This window comes from Accipiter gentilis, chromosome 6 (genome assembly GCF_929443795.1).
Source record: "Accipiter gentilis chromosome 6, bAccGen1.1, whole genome shotgun sequence".
In the NCBI taxonomy this organism is placed as follows: domain Eukaryota; kingdom Metazoa; phylum Chordata; class Aves; order Accipitriformes; family Accipitridae; genus Astur; species Astur gentilis.
The window spans coordinates 6,169,025-6,196,884 of NC_064885.1; the positions used below are offsets into that span (position 1 = coordinate 6,169,025).

Genomic DNA, 27,860 nt, shown 5'->3' on the forward strand with positions numbered 1-27,860 from the left:
CCCATTGCAGTTCTAAGTTCCTGAACATAGAGACTTTGCTTTGTCTGGTTTGTAGGGTTGCATGCAGTCAGATACAAGGGAAAAAAATGATAGAAATACTGTGTGCATTTTGGTATGGGCTAATGCAATACCATCCCTTTTGAACAGCACAGTCCAGTTCCACCCACCTCTATCTGTACAGAACAGTTGATAAAGCATGTCATGCCTTTTGCTTTGTCATGTATTGTGTGGCAAAACATACTTCTCAAACAGTTTCACGTTACTTATTCTGCTCCAGTAAATACTGAATGATTTCACGTCACACTATTACTAAAGAGAAGAAATTAATTCAAAAGGAATAGAGCTAGGAAATAAATTTGCTATTTTCATGGCCAGCGGTATGTTGGTCTCAAGTAATCACTATTGCAATAGCAGCTGCTTTGTTCTTAGTCATGCGGTTACTATCTCAACAAACATGAAGCATGTTTGCCTGTTATTCTCATGATACAAAGAAAGATGTTCTTGTAAAAAAAATAAAAACAATTTATTCTTTTTATATATAACCCTCTTTGCTTCTTCCTTATTTGCCCAGGAATATCAATCAATCGTATTCAGGACAGCTAGACTCTTAGATTTGTTACAGTTAATCCAACTGGATTTTACTGTATTATACTTTAGCTTGAGGAACTAAGGAGACGGGACAGTCTTCTTTTCCAGCTCTGTCTCTGTTCCCTACCTGGGTGTTTTGTGATAGGGCTGCATTGTGACAAGGCGAGTTTCCTTAATGCCACATTTATGTCCTGTAAAAATGGAACGTAAACTGGCAGCAACAGGAAATGAAGTTGTGTGTCCTGTAAAGAAAATGATTTGATACAATGGTTTAGTACAAGATTTAGTGTTTTTGTCTTTCTGTGACTTGCAGGAACTGCAGCTGTGCTAGAATGGTTTCAGGATTTGGCTGACTTATGTATGCACCCGCCAGGGCTCCAGGTAAGAACTGATCTTGCTGGAGCAGAGAGCATGGGCATGTTTTGGAGTCATTCCCTGCAGGGGCTGTTCAGCAGGTACAGTAGGCCAAAAGTGGCACTGATTCAAAATAGTGGCTAGAAAGATATTACATACTTGACTGCACCTGGTGCAGAGGAAACTAAAGATGTCAGTCCCCTCCCCTTTCCCCATCAATTGTCTCATATTTCTGAGATACAGGTGTGTGGTTACAGTGTAAACAGACCAAAGATTTTTCTTCTAGGCTAATAAGCTGCATGTTTTTTTTCTTAGAGTACCTCTGCCAAAATATAGAAACATACAGTATGAACTCCTGCACTTCCACACACCCTGTGCACACTGGGGAGAAAGACTTCTGTTTCTGGAGCCAGGCTGGCAGACAGAACCTGCCCCTCTGGCAGCTACACTTCAGTCTTTTCTGAATATATTTCAGAATTTTTTTTTTTGTCTTGTCTGTACACCATGCTTTCTATCAACTGCCAGAGCATCTTAAATTAAGAGATAATGTATGAGCATGAAAGTGGAGTTTGTTTTTTCTGTGCCATTCACTGATCTTTCTGTTGTGACTATCCAGAAGGACTGTAGCGCTAGCTGTGGTCATTGGCTTTCACCACTAATTAGAGGAAAAACTATTCTGCCTTCATCCCTAAGCTTGCAAGTCTCTAAAAGTCATCTGAACAAATTCTGATGATGTTACTATTTTCTGTGTAGCCTGGATGATAAAGATGTAACACTAAAGGAATTACAAAGATTATTTCAGATTGGCTAGGTAGTATCTTCTGAGGCTACTATTTCTTCAGTGCCGATTGTAGCTCTTGATACCACAACACCACTTGCTTAGGTCTAAGGAGAAAAGAAAAAGCACAGGTGTGAGGAAGCTTGCATTGTACAACTGTGTTATCTGCAATGCAGACAAATGATTTATGATTGCATGTTTCATGTAGCAGGAATGATATTGCCAGAGGTAAGAATAAGGAGGAAAATTCAAACTCCCTTCGGGTGACAGACATCTTAAAAATAAAGAGGATCCTTTTGAATTTTCTGGCAAGTCTCATCAGGATAGTCCTACAGCAAAAAAGAAAATGTGACTTTCCCTTTGCAGTCACTACAACTGCCCCAGAATAACCACTACTCACTGTCTAAGATCCCCTTGATAGGCAACCAGGAAAACTGGTGCCATAACAGCTAACTGTACTGAGACTGTATTCCCCTTCTGCTTTTGCACACAACTTGCTCTTCTGACATCGTACAATTCCATATTAATATGGACATTAGTTTCATGGACAATTCTGACTACTTTTCCTTTTGTTTTATAGAAAGAAATTAGAAGCTCTGTAATCAGAAGAATTAATGAAATTTGGTGTCCTAGGGCTTTCCATTCCCTTCCAAAGAATGGAAGGCCCTAGGTCCCAGTGGCAGGTATTGGGAAAACTTGAAATTGCTCTGCTTCTCATAGACTAGCCAGGGATCAAGGGAAATGAGGAAATTCCTGAAGTGCTGTTAGGTTGGCAAGAACACCTTAATACTAATCTTAAGCTGGCTGAATAGTATGAACTTGAAGCAGTGTAAAGTTTTGATGTTTTAGTTGATCATACTTAACATTAATATTTCAAGTACAGTGACATCTAAAAGTAGTCACAACTAATGCTTTATCAGATAGGTGCCTTACACAGGCATACAAGGTCTGAGCCTTGAAGCAGTTGCATCTAAATCATGCATAACAATATATAAGGGTTGAACCCTTGTATTAACCGTTCTGTTCCTTCTCTATTTTCAAGTTAGTTTATGCTTTGTTTTTTTCCCTTTCTGACAATTTGAATCAATCTTATTAATTTTGCAGCTATGCTGTCATGCACTGCCTTTGAAAAGTATTCCTCTTATTCCATTACTTTCCCCCTAGCGATTTAAGGGTGTTTTCCAAGGAAGATCAACACCAGACTAGGTGCTTGGCCTGGATTTAGGAACCTTGGGCATGCCCTGGTGGAGTGTCTGCAGCCAGTAGATGGCACATTGCAAGGCAATCTGCACATCCTGAATAGCAACTTGACGTCTGTTAGTATGATTAAAGGATAAATAATATTAAATGTTTCTTTAATAGGAGAAAATGCATAGCATTGACAGTAGTGATTAAGTTCTATTAAACAGTTGTTATTTTGGACACCAGGTGATTAGTACATTCAAACCACTTCATTTCCAGACTTTGGCACCTTGGTCATTACTAACTCAAATCATAAAGTTCAGTGAATCAAGTTGTAAATAGTTTTATTGGTTCCGTGTTGGAAAAAAATTGAGGGTTGTGAAATTCCTTGATGATTTAAAGTTATGTATTTCCTAAGTCCTTGTGTTTCTATTTTCTGTTCTTTATTTAGTTATTCATCATTGCAGAAATTTTAAACTCTGTTTCTGCCTTTGCAAACCCTAAAACCAACATGCTAATTGAGAGCAAAGAACAAATTCCTAGAACAAATATGCCAAATGGAAAGAGTAGGAGTTTTGCACTAAGGTGCACACTACTGCCAACATGCCATAGTTATCTGAGGGAGGAATTACCTCCAAGGACAAGAGTGGAACTGCTCTTACAGCTTCTGGAGAAAGGTCCATATTTACATACATGCTGATGGCTGTTGGATAAAACACAGGACCTTCATGTTTCTGTTGGTTTGTATTTTGTTTTCTGAAAATATTTTTCATCTTTTTGAGAATTATTTTATGGCCATTATATGATAAAGCTTCCTTCAAAGCACGTGTTGTTTTTGTTTTTTAATGAAAGCTTAGGAATTAAATGGTAGGATCTAGATATATTCCAAGGTTTCAGTGCTATACAACAAGGCTTCCTTAAAGTTCATTTTAATACCTTTCAAGTGACTGGGAGCAAATTTTTGCTTTCTCCAAACCAACCTGAGGATTAGAAAGACATGGTTTTATCCTTCTTTGGCTTTAAAATTGTTATGTGTTCTATTAAGTCTGTTTATGATTTCAGTGCTTGATGAAGTGACCCTTGCACCACTTACATGCCACTTCACAAACTTCTGTCAAGATGTTTATGATGAGGTGCCTTTCTCAATGTAAGCTATTTTCATTGTAATAGCCTGCTTAAAATTCATCCGGTTTTCTGGTGTGGTCATGTGTTGTAGAAATGTGTATGTTTACCAAGGTAAGTCCGTCATATTCTCTTAGGTGTACATACATGTATGTGCCTGTAGAACTTGTGTATGTGCGTGTGTGTGCGCGTGTGTCTGGGCAAGGCAAGGCAAGACAGCACCATAACTCCAGGGAAAATGGAGGAGGTGACTGCGAGTCACCCACTTACTCACTGGCATATACTGTGGGAAACCTGTGTTTTGTGGTTTTGTAGAGCACTCGCTTTTTAGACAAGACAGGCAAGAAGGCAGACATCCCCTTCTCATTAACAAATTTATCACTTACAACTCTTATGTAAAACAAACTTAGTGTCAACTCTGAAATGAAGAGCTGCATTGGAAATCACACCTAACTACAACAGGTGCTGAGCTGGCAGTTTCACAGAAGATTGTGAAATTTGATCACACAATGGGAAATAGAGCCACTCCTTGAGGGCAATATCTGGAAACATAATGGGGAACCACCCTTCAAAGGTGATCTGTGTAATAATGGGGCTTAGAAACACTTTCTACCTGCTTTGCTTAGAAAATTATGAACGTTTTTAATAGTGTTACTGGTTTTTGCACAAGCACACTATATTTAGCTGTACCTCAACTAGTCCTGCGCTGAGACACACCCAAGGCAATAAACTGCCCAGTGCGTACTTGCTACTACCATCACTTAAAGGTGGAAACTATTAATGAAATTTTCCGTTCTCTTTATGTCCTGGTATTGTTAGCTTCTCTTCTCTGTCTACAGATTACAGCTTTTCACCTGTATTCTTCTGGAAGCTGGGCATTTGTATAACCCTTGAGTAACTTTCGCTGCAGCCATTTTCTGGGAAGTCTCTATGTACTCATACATGCTAATGAACATGGAACACCCAGCATTATTGCATTGGCCCCATGACACTCTCTGCTACTTGATGTCTCTCTTCTTTCTTCTTGAGATTGCCATAAAGATTGCACCTGTGCTCCTGCATGTACTTATGCACACCACAGCCTCTGAATAATGTAGACTAATAGAAAAGACTTCAAAGAATCATAACACAGTTTTAAAGGGCTGGAAGGAGAGGCTGATGGGAAATGTTATAAGAATTCAACATTTCCTGCTTAGCCAAGCAGTAATTTAGAGGGACATGTAAACTACGTGCAAGTATTTCAAAGAAAACAAAAAGCAAACAAAAGCTATGCACACTGCCCTGATGCTGTAGACAAAGAGCAAAGAAGGGAGAGGTTTGCAGCAAATCATCTGCTTGGGTTTGTCATTTTGTTAGGTACTCAGACACGGGGTGAGCAGTGTAATGAAAATATTTAGACAGATTTGGATGTTATTTGATAGAGGTAAATGCAAATGGAAAGAAGATGAGTGGTTTAGCAGTGACCTGAGCAAGTCATTATGTGATTGAAATCAATTACCCAGGAGCTCATTAGCAAAAGAGAATAAATGTCCTTCCTTCTTGTGCTGTGGATATTCTATTGGATCCCTATCACACATCAAATCAAAACACTATCTTTCAAAGCCACTGAAGGGTTAATACCAGACTGTTCTTTCTGAGACAGTGATTTTCCAGAGCAACTGTGCTTGTCAGGCCAATGAAGCTATCAGGGCAAAGGGATTCAGTGATCAGCAGATACCACAATTGTCTTGACAGTTGGATCTGGAAAGAAACTACTGCAGGTCAGTGAATTCTAACATTTTATAAATCGAATGTACACTGCACATTGTCCTTGTCTCCTAATAATTAGGACAGAGAAAGAAAGAAAAAAAGATTTTCAAGAGCATGCATACTATTTTAGAGTGAAATTCGCTCACATTCACTCTCATTGCACCAGTATGGTTCAAGCAGGATTTCAGAAGTGCAACAGACTTCGTGCAAAACTTAGGCAGACAACAACAGAACAAAGAATTTAGCACAAAGTTCAGGGGCACATATTGCATAACTGATCTGTCTGAACCCAACCTCATTTATGGTACTAAGTGCTTAATTTGGCAAAGCATCTTTGGATATTCCAGTATCTTTGTCATTTTGGTCATTAGGAGTCTATGTGCTACTGAAAGTCAGTTCCAGCAGAATAGGGATTAAATATTTAATGGTATTAGGGGCTTTTGCAAAGGAAGATCTTGGTTTTGAGATTCCAAGAAAATTGGACCCTTAGTAATAAAGTAATCATTACTTTAACGATAAGAGAAAATCAATATGCTGACTTTTCTGATTATTTCAAGATACTTTAAGTAAGCACACAGGCAAGCAGTTGATACATGGAAGACAGAAGTAGAAGCAATGATATATAATAGGAAAAATCTCCATAACACGGGGGTACATAAAAAAAATCTTTAATTCAATCATATATATTTTAGGACACAGGGATTCTCCCCTTCTCAAGAGAATATTGCTATTCTTATCATGACCTTGCAGGCTGCAGTCTTACATAAATAACAATGGGACAGTTGTTCTAAGAAAAAAATGGTATTTTACATTCACAACAAGTGGACTGCAAATAAATATGTTTCAAAGTAATAGAATGGGCTGACAGTATATGATTTGTCTGTAATCATACAACACATGCCTTCCTGAGAATGCCCATGGGGTATATAACAATCATGTACATTTTGAACCTATACACAGAGGCCTGTATACTCATATACAGGTGAATAATCATATTAGTTGTGACAATACACAGATATATGCATGAAATCAGGAATGTAGAGTCTCTCTCCTTCCTTTTATATACACACCTCTCTTCTTTCTCACTGCAGATTTCAGACTTTACAGGTGGAGCTTGAAAAGCAATGTAGCTAGCACTCAGGGCAAATCTACCCCTGCAGAGACAGAAAAACTAAAGATACCTGGAACAGTTGAAAAGCCAAAGGTTACCTCATCTTACTGCTGGGGTAACAAAATTGCCTACTAAACAGCACTGTTAGGCAATTTTATTGCTGTTATCAACTGAATTATTCTCCTTGTAGGTGGCTTGTCCTTTTCCAGAGAACAGGCCTGTAACCACTGCCTCAGCAAAACTTGTGTAGGTTATAGTCTTGCTCTCACTGCAGTTCTAACAGAAACAGTTGTTGGTTCCCTTGCCTCTCCATATTACGGGCATGTACCTGTCTTATTTGCCCAAGATGGGAAAGTTTGCAGTTGGAACAAAGATGAAGCCCACGTGTTGATGGCTAGAGTTATGGTCAGAACTCCCAGGATGTTGAGTACAAACCCAGCTTTGGCCTAGAATTACAAAAGAGAAGCGTTATTAGTTGAACTGCATACTCTTTTCCTTCCTTGCTTATTAAGATTGTTTGTACAGTTAGATTTTCTCTTTGGCCTTTTTTTACAACTCCATCAGAACTCCATCGAATTCCATTTAAGCTGGTTTTCTTCACAAATATAATTTGTATTAGGGGAAAAATAAAACTTAAACTAGAAGTCCTGAAATCTTTTTAATCCACTTATGTAGGACCTTCTCTTCTGACCTGGCATCTGTCTCTAATGTTATTTCGGATTTCTTCTTGGATCAATTATAAATTAGAAAAGTTATCAAGAGACATGGCATCCTTGTCAGTCTTTCCTTAACATAGTGAGAAGAGGCATCAGGGCAGCCTAGTGAGATGTGCTAGGCTTTTCCTAGTCCCTGTGGAAGGACTATCCAGATGACAGGACTATGACATCCCTATGATCTACATTTGGGCTTTTCGAACAGTTAGACATTGCCATTTCTCATTGACAGCAAGCTCTTGTTGGAACATCTTCAAGAGGCCTTGGCTGTTTTTTAAAAGCTCAATAGCTTCTTTATAAGGCTCTGAATATATATTGGAGTCAGTGTGACCCTTTATTAATTCACACATGTATGTTCTTGTTTCCATTTGACGTAAGCTGAGTACAGTGAGTTTTCTAGAACTCTTCCAAGAAGAACCAATATTAGAAAAAGGGAAGATCAAAACTAGTGATGAAAATTCTGAAAAGAATGTGCTTTTGCTCACCATATCTATAACCTTGAGTTGTCCATATGAGAAGACAATGGCGTTAGGAGGAGTGGCCACTGGGAGCATGAATGCCAATGATGCTGAAAGTGTACAGGGCAGCATGACATAGAGTGGATTGAGGCAGATCGCTTCAGCCTATGCAAGAAGGGAGAGGAAAGATAATGGTTTCGATATACAAAAATGCATAGAAATCTTCTGGTGGAAGACTGTATTTATCCATGTCAGAAACATCATTCTTTCACAAACACTGCAGCCACTCATATTTTGGTTCTGGTTTAGAAACTCTAGCCAATGTCTTTATGCAGCAAATGCAAGAATTGATTTTGTGGTCAGTGCTTTGTATTCCTGATTGTGGAATCTGATCACTGCTGCAGTATAAATTAGTAATAATGGTTGTATTCAACTCTTAAAACCAGGCAGAAATGTAGAGTGGCTTCAAACTGGTTAAGAACAAAATAAAATTATCAGAGGAAACGGGGTAGCCCAAGCTCTGAAGGCGAGTGGATCAGTTTAGGGGTTAGCTGGAGTCTGTGGCCTATGCAAAAACATTTTGGTGGAGCTTATTCCAGTTTCTATCTGGAACCAGCTTTTCATGCTGCAGAACTATGTCTACCCCAGCAACAGGAATCTCCTGTGGAAATGCAAAAGTCTGAATTAGGTCACAGAGCTTGACTAATGCTATCATCTTCAGAGACTTCTGGAAGGCTAGTGGTCGGAGTGAAATACAGTAATGGAATGTTGCAGAGAAGCAAATGCTGCTGCTGTTGCTGTCTCTATGTAGAACAAATAGGAAAAAACAAGTACAGCTGGCAGTGACCTCATGAGGTTGTTTAGGCCAGAAGGCAAAGTCTAATATGCCAATGAATTTAATCCCTTTACTTTTCACCAGCAATGATTTTAGAAAGGTTGAACCGAGCACAGTGTGTGTGAATATATATGCATGCACATACATATATGTATATTTTAAGTCTTGTATTCCTGGTCGGCTACATGAACCAGGGCTTGGCTATGTTAGCCAGTTAGTTTTTATAATTAGGCAGGTGTATGCTTGCAGAAGAGTTGAAAGCTGTTCTCTCATAAGAGTATTTTGAAATGCTGGAACTTACCATTGAAGCCAGAATAGGGAGAAAGAGGGTAGTAGTGGCCACATTGCTGGTGCACTCAGTGAAAGTGGCAATAAGGAGACACAACAGGAGAGCAATAGCTGGATGAGGGATGTGCTGCAGAGGAGTCAGTTTGCTACCTAACCAAGAAGACAGACCAGATTCCTGTAACAGGGGAAAGAGGTCTGTCAAGATAGTAGACTGGAGAAGAAATAGCCACACCACAGTCCAATTACATTTCTCATACCGATTCTACCTTCCCTTCTTATAGGAGTTCCCATACGAACTGCTTTCTGTAGAAAAACATGTAAGAAGCAACGCTCATAGACATGATAATTCGGTAGGTTAAATAAAAATAAATGTGCTTTCCCTTCCAAAGTATTTAAAATAAGAAGATACTACATTTACAGTACGTTATTGGTAGCAAATAGCTATTTCTCTGTTCAGGCCATTAGTTGTACGTGACCAATATTTTTCATATATCTTAGCAGATATTCTAGCAATTTAATGTAATTTCATCACACTGTCTGAGATCTTGATCAACTATCTGAAGCTTTTCATACTTTTCATCCTTCCCAGTCACTAGAAAATACCAGCATCTCCCCTATTATTCTGGGCTGTAGTTTAGGCATCATTATTATTCAGCTGTTCTTAAGAGAACATATCCTAACTGTGCCTGTCTTGCTGCTTCATGCATTATAGCCTAGCTTTCTCACTGGTTTTGCAACCACTGTTCTTCATGTCCTCCTTATTTCATATCTTGGTTACTTCAGCCTGTCTCTTCTGACATTGAAAAGTGGTCTCTCACGGGAGGGTTGGAATCTGTCTTGAAAGCACTAGTCTAATTCCCTGTTCTAGGGCAGGATTGGCTCTACCTAAATTATTACTGATAGATGTTTTTCAAACTTGTTAAACATCTCTAGCAATGAAGTTTCCAAAATGTCCCGAGATAATTTTTTCACGTTCTTAACTGTCTTTACAGTTGGAACATTTTCCTACTGCTTAACCTAAATCTCCTTTGCTGCAATTTAAGCCCTTTAGCACCATCAGAATATAAAAAAGTATACTATCTTTCTTTCTGCATCAGCTTTTATGTATTTGATGGCTTATTCTAGAATAAATTAGCATAATTTTTTTAATCTTTCCTTTTCCAAATATGTTTCCCAGAGATCCAATCATTCTTAATACCTTCCTCTAAACTTTCTTCATATAGCCCACATGTTGTTGAAGACTGATACCCCAAACTGAATACAGTACTGTAGCTGAGGACTTACCAGTCCTGAGTGGAAGGATTATAATTTACATGTCTTATGTATGATGGTGCTACCTATGTTTCCAGTTGTTTGCTTTTTTCCTCAGTAGCAATGTAAAAATATTGACTAGAATAAGGTGCATGAGCAGCTTTAAAATTTATCCAGTCATTTCCACATCTTGTATTTGTGATACTTGGTTATTTCTTCCTATTTCCCTTATTGAGTTGCATCCTTGTTTTCTAGAAACAATTTTACAGATCTTTGAATTCTAAACCAGTACTTCCAGGCACTTGAAGCCTTTTCTAATTTGCTTATTGTCTATAGATTTAATAAATGTATTGTCTGGTCCATCATCTAAGTCATTACTGAAAAATAATTTGTAGCACTGGACTCCTGGCAGATGCCTGCAGAAGTACATCAGTACATCCTTCAGTCTGACAGCCAGACGTTTTTAACTTCTCCTCAAGGTTCTCTAGCTAGCTCTACATTTGTCTTCTAGTAGTTTAATTTAAGTCATATTTCCATAAATAGTTGTTTGAAATAATTTGGAGACCCGTCCTGGGCACATTATCTCCTTGTGCTTGCCACATCGATTTAAGTTTTATTTAATAGAACCTTTAATGTGTTGGGGTAGTTTTTTAATCACTCACTTTTCTAGAAACACAGTTAATCATGCTGCCTTGATTGGTAGTACCATCCCAGTTGCATAGGCAACAATAAAGGTTTGTTCTAATCACAGGACTCCTCCTACGGGTGGTGAAGTCTGTCCTACTGCCACTAGCTGAGGAAATGCACGTTTGGTGCTACCAGCATGCCCTCTTGTGTTCTGGGAGAGCACGCTTGAAAAACAAGATGGAAAACACCCAGAAGGACACAAATACCAGATAAGCAGAAGAATGTTACCTCACTGCCTTTGGCTAAGGCAAAGCCACCTCCCAGCAGAAACACAATGTTCCATGGCATTTTCTGGTGAACTACTTTCCAGTCCAAGAGAGCTGGAGGTGCTCGGATCTTTGGCTTGCTGCCTAAAATCCAAAAAGATTTTGTAAGCCATGTTACATTCTCCAAAGAAAGGAGGACTTCTTGGAGGGAGGTGAGTTTAGTATGAACATCAGGAAACACTGCTGTCAGCAAGATCAAGTAGACTGTGGAATTGTCTTCTAAAGAAATTATGAGAGCCTCATCAACAAAGATTTTAAAACTCGGCTTGCAAAAATACTAATGAATGATTTGTAGCTGCTCCAAGAGGCATAGTAGAATACAGGTAAGAGTGAGTTAAAAGTATGGCAATGTATCTGCAGAACTGTATGTGTTTCTGTTAAGTCATGTATTGTCTCCTGAAGGCTCCAGCTTCAGAAGCTTTTACATATGTATAATACTGGTGTCTGGAACACTGCTGAGACAAGAGTTTCCTACTTAGTTAAATTACAAGAAACAGAGAACTTATATGGGATGTATGCCTTGCCTAGCCTAAAGCATACAGCTGTAGCTATGCAGGAAGAGCAGTTTGAAATCTTGTTTAATGTTTGAAATTTCCTTTGTAAATCTAAAATGTAGAACTTCCCATGTACCTATTCTGGCAGTTGATTTTTGATGCCTTCAGTCATCTTACCTGTTTGGTGTTTGTCTCTGTCATTGTTAGAAATGCCAGAAGGGATGATGAACAACAGGATTGAAATGAAGATGGCAACTGTAGCATCAGTGACATAGCTGCAATAGATCAGTCAGATATTTAGTCTAGCCCTGTTTTCACTTCTATAAAATCTAGCCTACTTAATTTTTATTCAAAGTGAGGAGAAGTGGTGATACCTTGTATCATTTTTGTTGAAAAGAACTGTTGCCCAACCTGGTATGAAACCAGGGTCTCTTGTAAACCAGAGCAGTACCAGTAGTATGAAGAGGATCAAAACTGCTATTTCTGCAAATTTCATTGAGCCCAATTTCTTGCTCTCTTCCTTGATAATGTCATAGGCCTGTTTCGCCTTAGCCTTTGCAGAGGCATTTGCAGCACAACCGAAATTCTTCTGAAAACTAGAAAAAAATGGACAAGAAATATCAGAGACATTTGCCAGATATTCTCAGAGTTAAGAATCCAAATTTTATACTCAGTCATGTTGTCTTTTAGATATTTATATATGCATATAGAAATTATATATATATTATTGTCATAGCATCAGCAGCCATAGGTGTTGATAGTAACACTATTGTACTGTGTACTGCCAAGATGATCAGAAAGAAGCTTCCTATCCCTGAAAGCTCATGATCTAAATATAAACAGGCATGCTATCTGGACACACGGGGAAATAATGACAATGTTAGTGTGATTGACAAGGCTATATGATCACCAGGAAGTAAACAGTTGCCAAGCTTTTTAAAATTACAGAAAAGGAGAATTTTAAAAGAGGAATTTGAAGACAAAAGTACCATTGCGGCCATTACAGAATTCTTTCCATTTAAGAGAAAGGAGGTTGGGCCTAATACAAAAGTGGTAGGGTAAGTGTTAAACAGGTAGGTAACGCAAGCCGCTTGTATGGGGTGATTAGCCTTGGGAACTGGCATGACACTAATTCTCTTAAGTCTGTAGCAACTCTCGTCACAAAGGTATTGACCAGCTATATGTACAGATCAGTTTCCTGGTCTGAAGCACAACAATCTTTCAGGACATGAAAGCAATGCTGCAGAACAGGTTATATGCAGTTATAACTTCATATTTTCATCTACAGAGTATATTTAGCTGGGATTTGATCAGGTTCTTCAAATAAAAAGTTGCAGTATTTTAACAGATACTTAGTATGCTGTTCTGCTGGTCTCTTTTATGTGAGGGCTTTGTCACCTGCTGTCTGACTTTCAAGCCTAGGCTTATCAATGAAAATATCACCTGTGTTACAACATGTAGTGAGTACTTGCTAACAGGCCCGTCAGCTGTATTACAGTGTGTAGAGGGTACTTACTTAAAGCCCAAGTACAGTATCTGGAGCCAAATCCACGCCAAAACCAGTAACAAGATCATGGTGGGGAAGGCAAAGGAGAACCAAGAGGCAAAGTTGATGATATTGCCATTGTTAGGAAAGAGCCTGTAAAATATAGATGGCTGTTAGCATCCAAAATTCTGTACTCTCTTCTGTAATTAATGATTCAGAAAAGAGGAGGTACTGTGAGGCCCACTAAGGAAGAGAAAATAACTTCCTGACAAAGTTACCAAATTGATATTTTCCTTCTCTGTGTTGGCTGGAAGTCAGCTGTAGCAGAATGATGCAGTTTAGTGGGTATGAAATCCCAAATTCAACCAGACTTACTCCTCAACTTGTCCTTGCAGTACCAGATTTGGTGTTGTCCCAGTCAGAGTTGCAATGCCTCCAATACTGGCTGAGTAACAAATACAGAGAGACATTCCCTTGCAGAATTTCTTGTGTTTCTCCTCTTGCAGATTTTCATTTCTCTTTCTGTCTTCCTCGACTGTCAGGACATGACTACTACCTAGGTCCCAAGACAGGAACAAAAGAGTTACAGAAGCTAGATTGGGTAGGAAAAGATCTTGTGCCTGTGTAATTCAGTATTTCAAGCCTAGGACACAATGGACTCAAAGCTGAAGGAGCCAAATTTCCTCATTTTAAGGCTGGCGTTATTAATTCTTTTATCTTCTGTCCATTTTCAGTGGTTGTCCTGATGCTGAGCAGTTTTTCAGAAGAAAAGTTGAAATGTGTGATAAAGTCCGAACATACTGCTGACACTTTTCGGTGAACTAGGGCAATGTCTGAACTGCACACAGAGGGGAGAGGCAAGAATTCAGGGGGGCACAACAGAGTCAGAGGTGTTGGACTGAAGGTAAGTCATTCTGTACCAGCACCTGACTGCTGGTGCTGAGATTTACAATCAGAAACAATTGAGTTGTCTCAAAGGTGGGAAGAGTGGCAAGACAGCTGATAAAGAGAGATTGTTGCATGATTGTGTATCTTCGGATTAGAAAGATCATTTTAATCCCTAACCTTCTGGCATGAAGTAGGCCAGAAATTTTCCCTTGGGAATTCCCTATTATCTGATAAGTTACACAGTAGGTAATAATTGAACTAACATAAATATATAGGGTAATATCAAGCCAAATGTAAAGGCTTCAGCTAATAGAGAATTTATACATTTTGTTGGTTTATTGGTTAGTTATCATCGCTTCATATTTTCAATCTATTTCTCACTTCATCCAAGTCAGTAGATCTTACTGTGCTTTTGTCTGGTTCATGGAAGAGCCTCATAAATGCTGTCTGATACAGTCAGGATGCTTTAGGCACATTTTTCTTTTTGAATTTACTAGTAACTTTGACAGTGAAGAAGACCATCAGGTCATCCTCCATTACCGCAAAGACACCCATAACCCACTCACCTTTTTCCTCTGTTTCTTCGGAGCTATCTGGTTTAGTTGACTTTTCCTGCAGTTCAAAGGCTTTGTTGATGTTTTCAGATGCTTGGCTAGCTGTGCTAGACTCCATTTCTGACTTGTGCAACTGTTCCAACACTGCTTGTGCTATTGGGACCATCATGGCAGTGGTGGCGGTATTGCTGATCCACATCGACAGGAAGGCGGTCACAGTCATGAAACCCATGAGGAGTCTGAAATGAAAAGGTTTGAAAAAGTCAGTTCAGAACTCAGTGCTGCAATGCTCTCTTTTTTTTTGTTACAAAGCTTTGGTTACAAATGCTGGGTTTTGAAAATGCTTAGCCATTCACACCTAGCACTTCTTCTTACCCTAGTCTGCTTTGCAAATGACATGGTAAGATTTAACATAAATTTTTCTTTTTGCAGTTTCAGCCAATTGTGCTTTTACATTCTTATGACTAGTAAAGTGGAAGTTAGTGTCTTGGAGCACACAGTTTATCTAGTCAGTATCCTGCTTATTCTGCATGCTTCCGAGGAAGACATACCATCTCAATAACATGTTAATGTATTATAATATATTTTGAAGAGGAATTGCAAGCTGAATTTGATCCCAAATGGCAATCAGTTTAAGCCATAAGGAAGATGATCTCTTTTTTTTTTTGTCATTTTATTCCACCTCTATTATTTAAGATTCTCTTCTTACTCATATAAAATTCTAATCCTTGTTTCAGTATTAACTCTGTTATTTGTCTCAAAATTATTCTTTAGATGAGAAGTAGATTATATATTAGATGAAAAGGGTTTTATCTTGTATGCATTTTTATTCTATTGCTTTGTAATTTCCTTCAGTATTCCATCTTCTTAAGATCTGAGACAAATTAAATAGGGCCGTGTAGCCTCTGCATAGTTTAAAGTTCTAGTCTGGTAAACATTTGTTGTTTTCAAAACAAGCATCCCCATATTTTCTCTTCTCTTTGCAATCACTGTAACAGTTATGTTATACTGATATAACAGAGTATATGTTTTCTGTGTTTCAGCTGTAATATTTCCTGATTGTCTAAAGCTGTGCTTCTGGCCAAGCCTAGCAGCACCTTTGTCTTTTCAGCATTGACTCTCTTGTTGCTATTTCTCCACCTAAAGCCATCTGGAATTCGAAAAAGAGGCACCAGGTCTGTAACACATCAAAGGATCCCCATTTGCAAGGTTTGCTCAGGCACTGACTCACTTGGACTGTAGAAAACCATTTGTAGGATATGATTTACAGATTTACATAGGAGACTACAGGCAACTCTGAGATAGGAACTAATGCCATAAAGTCCTTGATCGCACAGTGTTTTCACAACTGTTACTCACAGGGCTGGTCTGACACCAGTGATAAGCAAGACCCGCAGAGCAACACGCTTGTGTAGGTGCCAATTCTCAATCGCAATGGCCATCAGCAGTCCCCCAATAAAAAGCATATTGGTGTCCTTCAAGTACTCCCGGCAGACCTGTAATATGGAACAAGGCAGAGAAAATAGTGACAAGAAGCCAGTGCTTAGAGAGAAGGCACTTTCTGAGGGATGGTCTTGTCCCAAAGACATTAGCACACAGTAACTATGGATTGCATCTAAACAGTGAGTTTGCTTTGATTTCAGATTACCAGCCCCACCCGGAGTTCACTCTAGGCTCATGCAAGTTCTGTTCCATGGAGAGGACAGCCGATTCCCTGTGCAACAATAGTACAATTTTCTCTTCTTTGCACCACACTCTAGAAATCACCCTGGAAATAATCCCAGAATAAAAGAAGCGGACCAATAAATACATAGGCAAATATGGATAGAGTAACATCTCTTACTGTTGTTGAATCCATGATATTCATTAGTGGGAACAGCAAGACAGGAAAGAGAGCTGTGACAGCCAACGGCAAGGCTTCTGTGCACCAAAACAGTGCCATCACTATGATAACATAACCACATCGGGCCTCCTGACAGAAGAAGAGTACATGCAATCAGAACAGACTGTACATCTCACTTAGACTTTGAGAAGGCAACAGCCCATAATTATATTCATTGCCTGATAAAAGGATTTGAGAAAAGGTTCTTTTCTATCTTTCTCTCCCGTCTACCCTCCTACCTATGCAGATCCTAATCAAATGACAAACTCTTCAACAACCTTGTCAGAACTGTGAGGAAGAGATGGGGGCCTCCTAATGGGGAAAAAAAAGAAACTTAGGAAAAGAAACAAACTGATTACTTTGAACCCTTCATGATAAGGGACTGGCAGTCCCTGCAAAGACTTCTTGATTTTGCTGGTGATGGTATTTTCTTTTTATATATTTCTGTCTTTGAGTTGCAGAAACAGTTACTGATCCAGTCAAGGTTTCTCCACCTTTATGCTTCAGAACATGGCCCAGATAAACCCCAACTAATTTCAACAGCCTGGATTGCTTGTACTGTAAGTACTTTTATCTATTTTTCATTGGATTTTTAGCTTAGTACAGACTTTGTAAGGCTAACTGACAAACTGGTCACAGATCAGGTTCAGCTTCCACTGACTTTGTCTTGTTTCTTTGAAGAGGGTATGATCCCCTATATCATGTTACTCTTTTTATGAGAAAACATTGATTTAGTTCTGCTTTGGACAACCACTCTGAATTTTATGTAGAAATATTTAACTCAGTCCCTATACACTAAAAATATTCAAAATAACATGTCACAGCAGATTTTCATATGTCTGGGCTGAAGAAAGCAAGGAAAAGTAACATTGAAGGCTACAGTGTCTTCCTCATTTTGGAACTAGCACAATAATGGCCACCAGCAAATCAAAAGGAAGAAAAAAGTGGTTGTGTGGTCTTGGATCAAGGATGTCCACTAAAATATACTGGACAGTATGAATGAAAATGTATGCTTCTTGAGGAAGCAATGAAGTGATGGAAATTGTAATGGCTAGATTACAGAGGTTTAAACCAAGAAGATGGAATAATGGCTGGCGGGCTCAAACTTGTGATGGTTTAGAACATGCTTCTGAACATGGCATGGAAGTTACAGAGCTGGTGAAGGGAAAGGATGAACAGGGGAGCTGATTAGTCTGGAGGAAAGAAGAAGATAGCAATCTAGGTGGTAAATTATCAAAGCAGGAGGGCTGGAGAGGTAAAGCTGAGAGATTCATGAAGAGGTGAAAAGACACCTTTTTGAGCCTTATTTTTGAATGAGAGCAGTAACAACCTTAATTACACATCCCATCAAGCAGTGAAAGCCATTTTCCATTTTGATGATCCTTTCCCTCCCATTTTGTTATTAAGAGATGCCAGTGGGTGCCTTTTGAGAGATGCTAGCAGGGCCTTGGAACACATAGGCACGGTGCTGTTCTCTTCCAGCCTGCTGTGAACAAGCTCTCAGTAAAAGCTGAAATAAGGTTTTTCACAAAGTCAGTTGTCCTGTAAGGACATTCCTCTGTCTTTAGACAAAATCTTTAGCATTGTCTGCTCTCATTTGTAATAGTTTAGTGTCCAGTGCTATGTCACTATGGGACAGGTTAATAGCTCAACAGAACAGAAAAATGTGAAATTCCATCCTGTAAGTTGTACCCTTGCAACTCCCTTGCAACCTGCTTTTCCTGCTTGGCAGTACCATGATGCACAATTCTAACACAAGAAATCTTCTTACAGATTACAAAGGGAAAAGTCCAGGGCATTTTAAATTTTTGTGTTGTAGCTGAATACATAGAAACCAGAGAGAGTCATTTTCAAAGAGGAACTGAACCAAGACTGCCAAATCATTCGACAAGGAATACCAAGGACTTACTGCTTACTGTATGGTAACAATGACTCTCGCAAGTAAGTTTGAACTCGTAGCCTCAGGGGAAGAAAAAAAATAATATCTCTCTTTCTGGCTACTTAGAACTTTTCTGATCCAGATCTCTTTTAACTTCAGTGACTCTTTTGCCTATGGAAAGTTAACTAGCAAAAAAGTAGTTTTTCTGTTTTTCTTCGTAGTAAGCTTTTCAGTGATAGTTTAAGCTCTTTTATTTGCATAGCAAGGGAATAGGAGGACACGCCTGATCAGTTACCACATTTCACCTCAAGCCAGTGCCACTCTATCATTCTTGCTTACAGTCCTCTGGTCATAGCTCCAAAGTCTCTGATAACACTCAGAAAAAGAGCTGTGAGGAAGAAAGAACTTTGGGACAGGCTGCACAAAAAGACAAGGAAGAGCTAGTGGAGCGAAGAGTGAAGCTTGGCAAAGGAGTCTAGAAACTGGGAGTCAGCAGGGATCAGGAGACAAGCAGGCAGGCAGAGACCAGAGGGAAGAGCTAGGACTTGACATCCAAAGAGCAGTGACAGGAGAGGTAGATTGGGACTAGCTATTTAATGGTGCTGGGACTCTAATAAGAGACCTGAAGACCAGAGATTAGATGTCTGCATGAAGAGATTGGGAGTGGGAGAAATAAGCCAAAGTGAAGAAGCAGCAGAACACTGGCAGTCTGCGTGCTCACAGTGCTGTATTTAAATGATCAATGTCTCAGAGATACCTGCCCCACTGCTACAGGTTTTTGTAGTTAACTTTTTCTGAAGGAATCCTAAGCTAGGTGTCTTCCAAAACTCGACATTTTAAATTTTAAATCATTGTTTGGAAAGATTCTTACAGAAATAAGCTAAAAGAAGTGTGGAATACATATTATTTATCCTTATTTATCAGAATGCTTTGTCCACCTGACCAAGAAAAATGCCTCTTCTATCTGGCAACAACAACAAGGAAAAAATTAAAACAAGATGTGGACTGGATACTTTTAGAAAATCAGAAGGGGGATTAAAATTGAGCCTTACACTGTAACTTAGGTTCACACACACAAGCATCAGCACAGAAATATCTCTGCTAAATCAGTTAGATGCAAAGCAAAAGTTATAAAATCGCATGTCACCAAGCATTCTTCTAGGATATGCAATCACAGATGTCTCTGTTCATCCATCTATGTCCTATTGCTTTTATATTCCTCTACTATCGGTAGTCAAAGGGGTCTGCTCAGAAAAAAAAAAAAAAAAAAAAGATCCTCAAGCAATAAATGAAGTAAATGCCTCTGAGAAAGAATCTGTATGTTCTCTTCAGCTCTGTCACTTAAAAGGAACAGCTTTAAGGAGAGATTTGGAGATTTGGTTCTCAAATTCAATTTGAAAAGTTCTTACCTTGGTAGGAACAGCCAGAGGCAGAGGAAGAAACAAAAGGGGTACAAACACTACGATCAGGTATTTCCTGAAGGCTAGGGTCATCTGCAAGAAGCCAGCCATGGTGCTGGAGCTAGCCCAGTGCTGAAAGGCCTGAGTTCTGCTGCTGGAGACTATATAAACACTCGGGAATATTAACCATTGACCTCAGGGGGTTGGGTGTTGTTTTTGGAACTGTAATCGGAGAAAGAAGAGAACAAAGAAGGGAGGGGACAGCAAAAGAGTGTCAGACCAGGAACTTTCTTAAGACAATCTTCCTGATAACGGGTAAAACCAGGAGAGAATTAACTCCTTGTGGACCAAGTAGGTTTATTAAAGGCATCCTGAGATGACCTATGCTTTTTTAAAAGAATATTAATATTTTGGTCTTTAATAATGCCTTCTTTGCATGGGTACTGTTATTCCCCCTATAAAAAAAGAGAAATGCTCCTTCCATAGTAGGTTGAAAATTGTTTTAAAAATATGCTGAGTACTGAAAAACACATCTGCATCTGTAATACTTAAATATAGAGATTAGAAACATCTACACAAAATGTTACATAAACATCATTGTATTCGCTGAGAAATTCTTTGGGTAGCAAAATCCACTAGAGCAGAGCTCCTGTCACCAGATGCCACATCAAGTCCCCGTGCAGGAAGGGACTTACAGTCCTTGCCACCTGAGAGCAGGGGCACCTGTCTCTGTGTGGTCCTGGATGATGACCCTCATGACGATTCCGTGTTCTTCTACTCAAAGAGCAATAGGGGAAATGTTAAGTTCTGGTCAGAACTCAGTTCCTCCCACAGGGCAGGCCAGTATGTTATAAGAAAGGCTTAGGGTGAAATAGGGAACCTAGTAACTCTTTCTGACATAGTCTGTTGTATCTCAGTGGATTGGGAAAGACTTGGCTATAGTGCTACTTTGCAGACATTGGGATATATTTTTTTTCACCTTTCTGATCTTGCAGATTTATAGGCACAGCTTTGGTAGCTTGCAGGGTGTAGCGGGGGGGAGGGCGGGGGGAGGAAGAGAAAAAAGTAGTGCTACTGGGAAATTACTAGCAATTCTTTTCCTGGTTGCAAGAAACTTCCGAAATACAAGCAGTGAATGACTTGGTTCTGTAAATATGCAGGAACGGAACTAAACTTTTTAATTCCAAAGGGAGTGTCTTGCTAATGTCACTTTGATGTCCTTATTTGGTAGATCATGGAAGCGCATACTTCAGATAATGATGATAACATTTCCATTTTATTGGTATAAATTGTCTCAGCTCTGTTTATAGCTTACTCAAGCAGAGAGAGCGAAAGAGAAGCACAGACATTAGGTCATCTGATGTCAGCTCCACAAAGAGCTTCTGCTGTTTCTCTCTCTCGTCCCTTTTCTGCTGGGGCTTGTTTTCTTTCAATAATGTGCTTATGATTGAAAAACAGCGGGGTTTCAGTTGCCAGAGCTGTTGCAAACTCACAGCTCTTTTGCAAGCTTGACTTAGGCATATTGCTTACAAGAAACAGCATCACGGTACATAACTGCCAATCCTGAGCTTCAGCATTTCACCCTTGGTACAAAAAGAATGAGAAAGAGCTTTCAAATGAATTCTATTCCCCCACATTTTTGCATCCGCTTAATGTTGAACTAGTGTCTGAAAAGGCGCAGTGACAAAATCAGCCAACGGCAAAGTAATTTTTCTACTTCCTACTCTTATGTCCTAAGGTTGCAATGAAAATCTGAAAGGAAACCTTGTTTTCACATCTCTCTAACACAGAGGTTGGCCTCCAGCTGCAGTCTTGCCTATGGGGTGTAAGTAACAATGCAGAAGGGTCTCAGCTAAGGAATCGTGCCTGTTCTTTAGAAGCAGCACATCCACAGCGATAGTTTCCACTGCCACGAGAGTCCTGTTACTTTCAAAGATGCTATAAATGAGCTCTGGAAGTGTGTTACTGCAAAGTGAACAGTTTACGTCTGCGGGGGGGTTGTGGATTTGTCAGAGCTTCACCTGCAGCCCCTTAACACTCCCTCAGCGATGTCAAAGGAGGGATGCCAATTTACATTCATCTGGAGCTGCTCCAGTTCGTATACATGGCTTAATCTAGTACTCTGAATGTGTTCTTTGAATTTAAAGAACGACTCGGTCTTTGCTCACTGATCTGCTCTTCGAGGCGGACCAAACCTAACAGGAAACCTAACAGCACAGCCAAACCCTCTGGCGTGTTCCAGTTATTTTCCTCCTTTAGAAAAAGAAGCATTTTCACACGCGCTGCTCATTAACAGACGCGACGGCGCATCCCTTCGCTACACCATTTCCCAGATCCTACCGCAACCCAAACCCGGAGCCCGTCCCTTTCCTCCTTTCGCAGGAAGAAAAGCCACAACCGGACAACCCTTCCCCCCCCCCTCTTCCTTTTCCTCTTCCCTTCCCCTCTTCCCTGCTGCCGGTTCCCCGGGGCGGAGCACGGCGGGGGCAGCCTGGCCCGGGCGGGGCACGCCGCTCCTCCGCCCCCCCCCCCCCCCGACTCCGTCTCCGCTGCCGCCGCCATGGCCGCTCCGCCGGTACCGGAGCAGCAGCAGCAGCCGCTCCCACCGCCCCGCCGCCGCTGTCCGCCGCTGCCGGCCACCGAGCCTCTCCTCTTCCTGGCCACCCTGTCCCTCGGCCTGCAGGGTCCCCTGGCCACCCAGTACCTCTGGGACAGGCTGGGGGCCGAGCGGGGTTACAGCGGTCCCAACGGCAGCAGCCCCGCCGGCTGCGGGAACGGCAGCGCCCATGATGATCCCCTGCGGCAGGTGGGAGAACGGGGGGGGGGTGCTGGGGTTTGGGGGGGTGCTGATGACTCCTGGGGTGGTGGTGGGTGCTGCTGGTCCTGGGGCCTACAGGTGCCTGTTTTTGTTTTGCAGGAGGTGGAAGCGCTAGTCTCCCACTGGAACCTCTGTATCAACCTGGGAGGTTTCTTCGTTGGTCTCTTCTCCGTGACTCTCTTCGGACCGTGGAGCGACAGCGTGGGCCGCCGGCCGGCCCTCATCCTGCCAGCAGTGGGTATGGCCGTGCAAGCGGCCATCTATCTTCTCGTCATGTACCGGCAGCTGCACGTTGCCTACTTTCTCCTTGGACGCGTTTTGAGCGGCCTCATGGGAGACTACAACCTGATCCTGGCCAGCTGCTTCGCCTACGTGGCCGACACCAGCGACAGACGGGCACGCACGTTTCGCGTCGCCATCCTCGAGGCGTGCCTCGGCATCGCGGGCATGCTGGCCAGCATCGGCGGCGGCCAGTGGCGCAAGGCTCAGGGGTACATCAACCCCTTTTGGCTCGTGCTTGCTACTAGTCTCGCTGCCGCTCTCTACGCTGCTTTCTGTCTTCAGGAATCGGTGAAGCAGCAGAAACCAGCCAAGCTGTTCACGCTCAGCCATTACAAGGCTGTGTACAGGCTGTACGTGGCCCCAGAACGCTTGAGCTCCAGGAGGAAGCTTGCCCTTTACTCCCTGGCTTTCTTTCTTCTTGTCACTGTACATTTTGGATCCAGGGACCTCTTTGTTTTGTATGAGCTTGGGTCACCTCTCTGCTGGTCTGCTGACCTCATTGGGTACGGCTCAGCCGCCAGCTACCTGGCTTACCTGAGCAGCCTGGGAGGGCTGCGGCTGCTGCAGCTCTGCCTTCAAGACACCTGGGTGGCAGAGATAGGATTGATCTCCAACATTTCTGGACTGGTTGTGATTTCGCTTGCTACTACAACACCACTGATGTTTACAGGTGATGCTGAATTCTTAAATCCCCCTGTCTCAGGCTCTTAGCTGAAGAGATGCCAGTAGACGTAGGAGGGCAGTGTGCTTCTGGGAGTTCAAGCACGTGGAGGAAGTTCTGCCTACGTTTCAGCCCTGTGTACCAAGAAAACTGTGGCTTGCTAACAGCAAAGGTGGCCAAACACTAAAGTTGAAAGTGCAACTGTATAGTTCTGAGAATATTAGGTTTCCCAGAAGCTGTATTACACTGCAGACACAGACTAAAGTGCATTATGAGATGCAGGAGGGTGAATTTGGTGTAAATATAGCAGGGAGAAACTGCTTCAAGCTACAGATTTCTGGGATTGACTTTGGAGACTTTATTTTTCAGCTGAGCTTTCCTAATATGCTGTATCTTGCTCACAGGTTATGGGATTCTGTTCCTTTCCATGGCAGCCACTCCAGTCATCAGAGCCAAGCTCTCCAAGCTGGTCAGTGAGATGGAACAGGGTAAGGAGTTGGCCAGTACGCTTAAGCTACGTTCTGAAACACTGTCTTCTTGGAACATTGAAACGAAACTGCTTTGGGAGGTTAGGACTTCCCTGGCTTGTTTGGACTCCTGTGCCCATGCACTCATCCTCAGGCCCAGGGCAACATTTTATTTTTTCAGAATAATTGTCAGTCAACCATTTAGACTTGCTATATCTTCAAGATGAGGACAAGAGAAGAAAAGCAGGATGAAAAGTATTACATTCAAGCTCAGGAATAGTTCATTCATCCATCTGTTCGTTTCCAAAACTTTGACAAGGACTAAGAGTTAAAATGGATTATATAACAAGCAGAAAATAGTGATTTCCCTGACGGTGACTTTTTTTCTGTAGATCAGTAACAGTAGGAAGAAACACAGTGTTGTTAGAGGGTTGTATCATTGACCATGGTGAAAGATCACGGATAACCCATAGGAGGAGCATATTTGCCTTTCTGGCAGTAATTTGTTTGGAGAGCTTGCACTTGCTGTTAAACACTGCATAGGAATGCCTCTGTGGGCAGACAGAGGGGAGGAGGGAATCGAGGTGGGAAAGGTTGAAAGGTGACTGCACAATTCGTGTTTCTTGTATTAGAATGAAGGTGGCACACACTTGATAACAGATTTATGATGCTAAATCTATAAAGCGAAGTCTTCTACTGTACTTAATGTTTAACAAGCGATAAGATGTGCTTGGCAGTAAACAGATCTATATAGCCCTGTCTAAAGCATTTACAATCCAGCTGATATGTAATATCCCTAGCCAGCTCCGGTGATACAAATTCTGGGGGTCAATGAGGTGGTCCTGGCTACAGAGAAGCTGAGTTTCACAGGTTTGGCCTGCGAAGGCCAGGAGAGTGTGCCTGATCTCTGCTCGCAGCTTTTGCTTACCACACTTGATAACCAGCCACCACTTTTCTGATGGGAAGTGCAAACCCTTAGAAAGATTCACAGAATCCCGCTGAAGGTGATGTGTTAAAGACGTTTGCAGGCAGGGCTGTCTCACCATTAACCTCATATATCTTTTTCAGGTGCTCTCTTTGCTTCTGTTGCCTGTGTGGAAGGGCTGTGCTCACTTGTGGCTACAGGAGTGTTCAACTCTCTCTACCCTGCCAGCTTGCACTTCATGAGGGGATTCCCATTTCTCTTCGGGGCTATAGTTCTTCTTATTCCAGCAGCTATTATTGGGTAATTTACTTCAAATTTCTAAACTTTGCCATAGGATTTGTGAAGTGTAATATGAAAAATACTATTTACTGTGCTTAGTATAGAAGCTTACACTTTTTAAGGTGTATTTTCAATTATGCTTATGAGAGGGTGTTTAGTGCCCAGTAAGCAGAGGTGCAGGTCCTTTTCTTCTGGCGTCTGAATCCTAGTGATAAACCTGCAGCTCAAGTAACGTAGCTGCTGACTTTCAAAGTGCTTCAAAGTCTCACTCCACCCTCAGAGTGGAATCCAAAATCTGGAGTTGAAGATCCTCCTTTATGCAAGAGACGGAGCTCTTTTAGCAGTCTCTCTTCCTGTTTCTCTAGTAGTTAAAGCAGAAGTTGTGTCATGATAGAAAACAAATCCCCTGGTAAGTCTTGGGACAGAGAATGTGTTGGGGTTTGCAGTAGAAGTGCAACAGCTCTTGGCAGGGTCATTTTGTTCTGTTCCTTTGAAACTTTAAAAGTCACTTAATTCAGTGACATCCTAGTGTGCCTTCGTAGGCTCTAACCGTTCTTTCTTTCTTAGATGGATGGAAATCTGGGACTCAAACCGGGACTACAGTCACTTCTCAGATGCTTCCCTGTCCCCTACAGATGACTGAGCAGCAACTTAGCAACAAGGAATTGGCCAGCTCAGCAGTGTCCATCTGAAGACTGCTCTTTATTCTTCCCTTGAAGGACAGATCAGTGTGGGAAGGACACTCTGCTTGTCCTTACTACTTTTTAAATGCCAAATAGTTGGAAATCGTGGCTCTGACTACCAGCAGTAACTTGATTTGCAGTTGCGAATGCCTCCTTGCCGTTGTGTTGGCTCATCTGTCAGAGAAAACCCAAGGGACCGAAAAGCCAATCAAGAGTGAAAGCTGTTGTTGGCCATTTGCAAGGCTGCTAGTGGTTTGGGGTTTGGTGGGGAGGGAAGGTTCTATAGCATGCTTTGAGTGATGAGAGAGGACTGAATTCTGGTTTAATTAGCAAACATGTTCCCCTCTGAGTACTACAGTGTGCAGCAAATGAGCTGTTGGCTGTGGGTGAGGCCCAGACCAAAGCCTGCAGAGTGAGACTGAAGCAGAGGTACCTAACACCGTGCTACTGAGGAGAAAGATCTGCGTTCCAAATCAGTGTGTTGTCAATAAAAGTCATACAAATGTCACGTGCCAGACTAAGCTCCTGCAGAAATCCTTATGATGAGCTGTAGTTTACCACAGGAGTGCTGTTGCTGTCCTTACTGACTAAACTAGCTTTAGCTTTGCAAGTTGGACATGTCCGAGGGAGAGAATCTAATACATAAAGTGCTTGTAGTGAGGAGTGCCAGTGGGACGTCCTGCCTGTCTGTCTGCAGCTCAGCCCAGGATTTCAAAGGTACTTTTGAGAAGTAATAGCTCGTGTGGGAATACGTAGGTGCCTTAATTGACAGTTGCCCAAACTGATGAAGTTAATGCTAAAATTGGCAAAATTGGGCGTCCCTAACTGAAGACCCTTACATTATAGATTTGAGGTCCCAACTGTGATATATGTGCCCTAGTGTCATGTGAAATTACTGCTGTGCTTATGGCAGAGCCAGAAGCAGTCCTTCCTTATCAATACACAGTGCTGTTGGGATGAGCTGGTGTGGGGACAGGACTAGTGTCTTTGGAGATAAAATTATGCCCCAAAATTCTGTGTCAGTGATCTCACTTCTGCTGCCCTTTTCAGGATACGTTGGTGCCAGCAAGCAAACCCCGTGTTCATGATACTCGTAATTGTTCTTTTCAGAGCATTAACTGTATTGCCTCAATCCTATTTTCTTCAAACTGCCATAAACCAGCAGTTCTGTGTACATTGCATTGCACAGACTGTTCAGATGCATGCAATAATGTCCTTAACACTGAAATTGCTTAGCAAACACGTTACTTTCAGAACGTATAAAACCACCGTTCCCTTTTATGGACCATAAAAAGATAGCTTTTCTTGTACAGCTGTTGATGTCATTTGTCCTTATCTCATTCTGTGCTTCTCTCCGTTATTTTCATGTTTCTTCCTTTATTGAAGACTCTGCAGTAAAGAAGCAGCAGCAGGAGGTTATCTGCCCTGTGGAGAATGAGTGTGTGAGAGTCCTGAGTCAGGAAAAAATGCAGGTTTGGGACTTGCAAGCAGCCAAAGCTTGCTTTTCCTGAACACCGGAGTAAAGCTTGTGGGAGTACCTAGTCTGTAACCTGTCCTTCAATATGCAGTAAATGTGAAATGCTTATATACAGCTTTGTTCCCTGTTCATTAGGAGTTTGTGATAAAAGCAGGAGAACTGGGGAGTAGAGAAGCAGGAGGTGGAGAAGTAGGGAGGCTTTAAGAACTTGGTGTTATGCCACTTGATCCGTGTAGATACGCCAGTGGACATAGGCAGGAGTTACCTGTCTGATTGAGGAACTAAGCCCAGAATTAGCCTCCC

General features: G+C 41.3%; 2 protein-coding genes and 2 long non-coding RNA genes across 4 annotated transcripts in view; 3 read left to right on the forward strand and 1 right to left on the reverse strand.

Moving 5' to 3' along the window:
* LOC126039680 (uncharacterized) overlaps positions 1–11,404 on the forward strand; it is a 41,520-nt gene extending 30,116 nt beyond the window's left edge. The window contains exons 3-4 of the long non-coding RNA XR_007506385.1: positions 5,663–5,784; positions 11,181–11,404. This is a non-coding gene — a long non-coding RNA (uncharacterized LOC126039680). The remainder of the gene's footprint in view (positions 1–5,662; positions 5,785–11,180) is intronic.
* SLC13A2 (solute carrier family 13 member 2) lies at positions 7,199–20,015 on the reverse strand. The gene is made up of 12 exons (XM_049803162.1): positions 19,975–20,015; positions 16,648–16,776; positions 16,164–16,300; positions 14,817–15,043; positions 13,738–13,918; positions 13,393–13,515; positions 12,251–12,472; positions 12,054–12,151; positions 11,345–11,466; positions 9,192–9,353; positions 8,083–8,220; positions 7,199–7,330 (listed from the first exon to the last, which is right to left on the reverse strand). Exons 2-12 carry the CDS (start codon positions 16,744–16,746, stop codon positions 7,199–7,201), a joined length of 1,641 nt encoding a protein of 546 aa, XP_049659119.1. The 5' UTR covers positions 16,747–16,776; positions 19,975–20,015.
* LOC126039679 (uncharacterized) lies at positions 16,756–22,161 on the forward strand. The gene is made up of 3 exons (XR_007506384.1): positions 16,756–16,888; positions 17,148–17,246; positions 21,704–22,161. It is a non-coding gene; the product is annotated as an uncharacterized LOC126039679 (long non-coding RNA).
* Positions 22,162–22,372: 211 nt separating this feature from the next.
* SLC46A1 (solute carrier family 46 member 1) lies at positions 22,373–27,671 on the forward strand. The gene is made up of 5 exons (XM_049803731.1): positions 22,373–22,771; positions 22,883–23,735; positions 24,131–24,214; positions 25,262–25,418; positions 25,965–27,671. The coding sequence occupies exons 1-5, from the start codon at positions 22,526–22,528 to the stop codon at positions 26,038–26,040; spliced, it is 1,416 nt and encodes a 471-aa protein (XP_049659688.1). The 5' UTR covers positions 22,373–22,525; the 3' UTR covers positions 26,041–27,671.
* The last annotated feature ends 189 nt before the right edge of the window (positions 27,672–27,860 follow it).

Bases quoted from the DNA above. Each gene is read 5' to 3' on its own strand.
- SLC13A2 (XM_049803162.1), bottom strand. From the start codon at position 16,746: ATGGCACTGTTTTGGTGCACAGAAGCCTTGCCGTTGGCTGTCACAGCT. The intron at 12,152-12,250 runs GTATCACCACTT...GATCTATTGCAG, and splicing joins TTCAACAAAAATGATACAAG to CTATGTCACTGATGCTACAG. The intron at 7,331-8,082 runs GTGAGCAAAAGC...TTGTAATTCTAG, and splicing joins AACTCAAGGTTATAGATATG to GCCAAAGCTGGGTTTGTACT.
- SLC46A1 (XM_049803731.1), top strand. From the start codon at position 22,526: ATGGCCGCTCCGCCGGTACCGGAGCAGCAGCAGCAGCCGCTCCCACCG. The intron at 22,772-22,882 runs GTGGGAGAACGG...TTTGTTTTGCAG, and splicing joins ATGATGATCCCCTGCGGCAG to GAGGTGGAAGCGCTAGTCTC. The intron at 25,419-25,964 runs GTAATTTACTTC...TTTCTTTCTTAG, and splicing joins ATTCCAGCAGCTATTATTGG to ATGGATGGAAATCTGGGACT.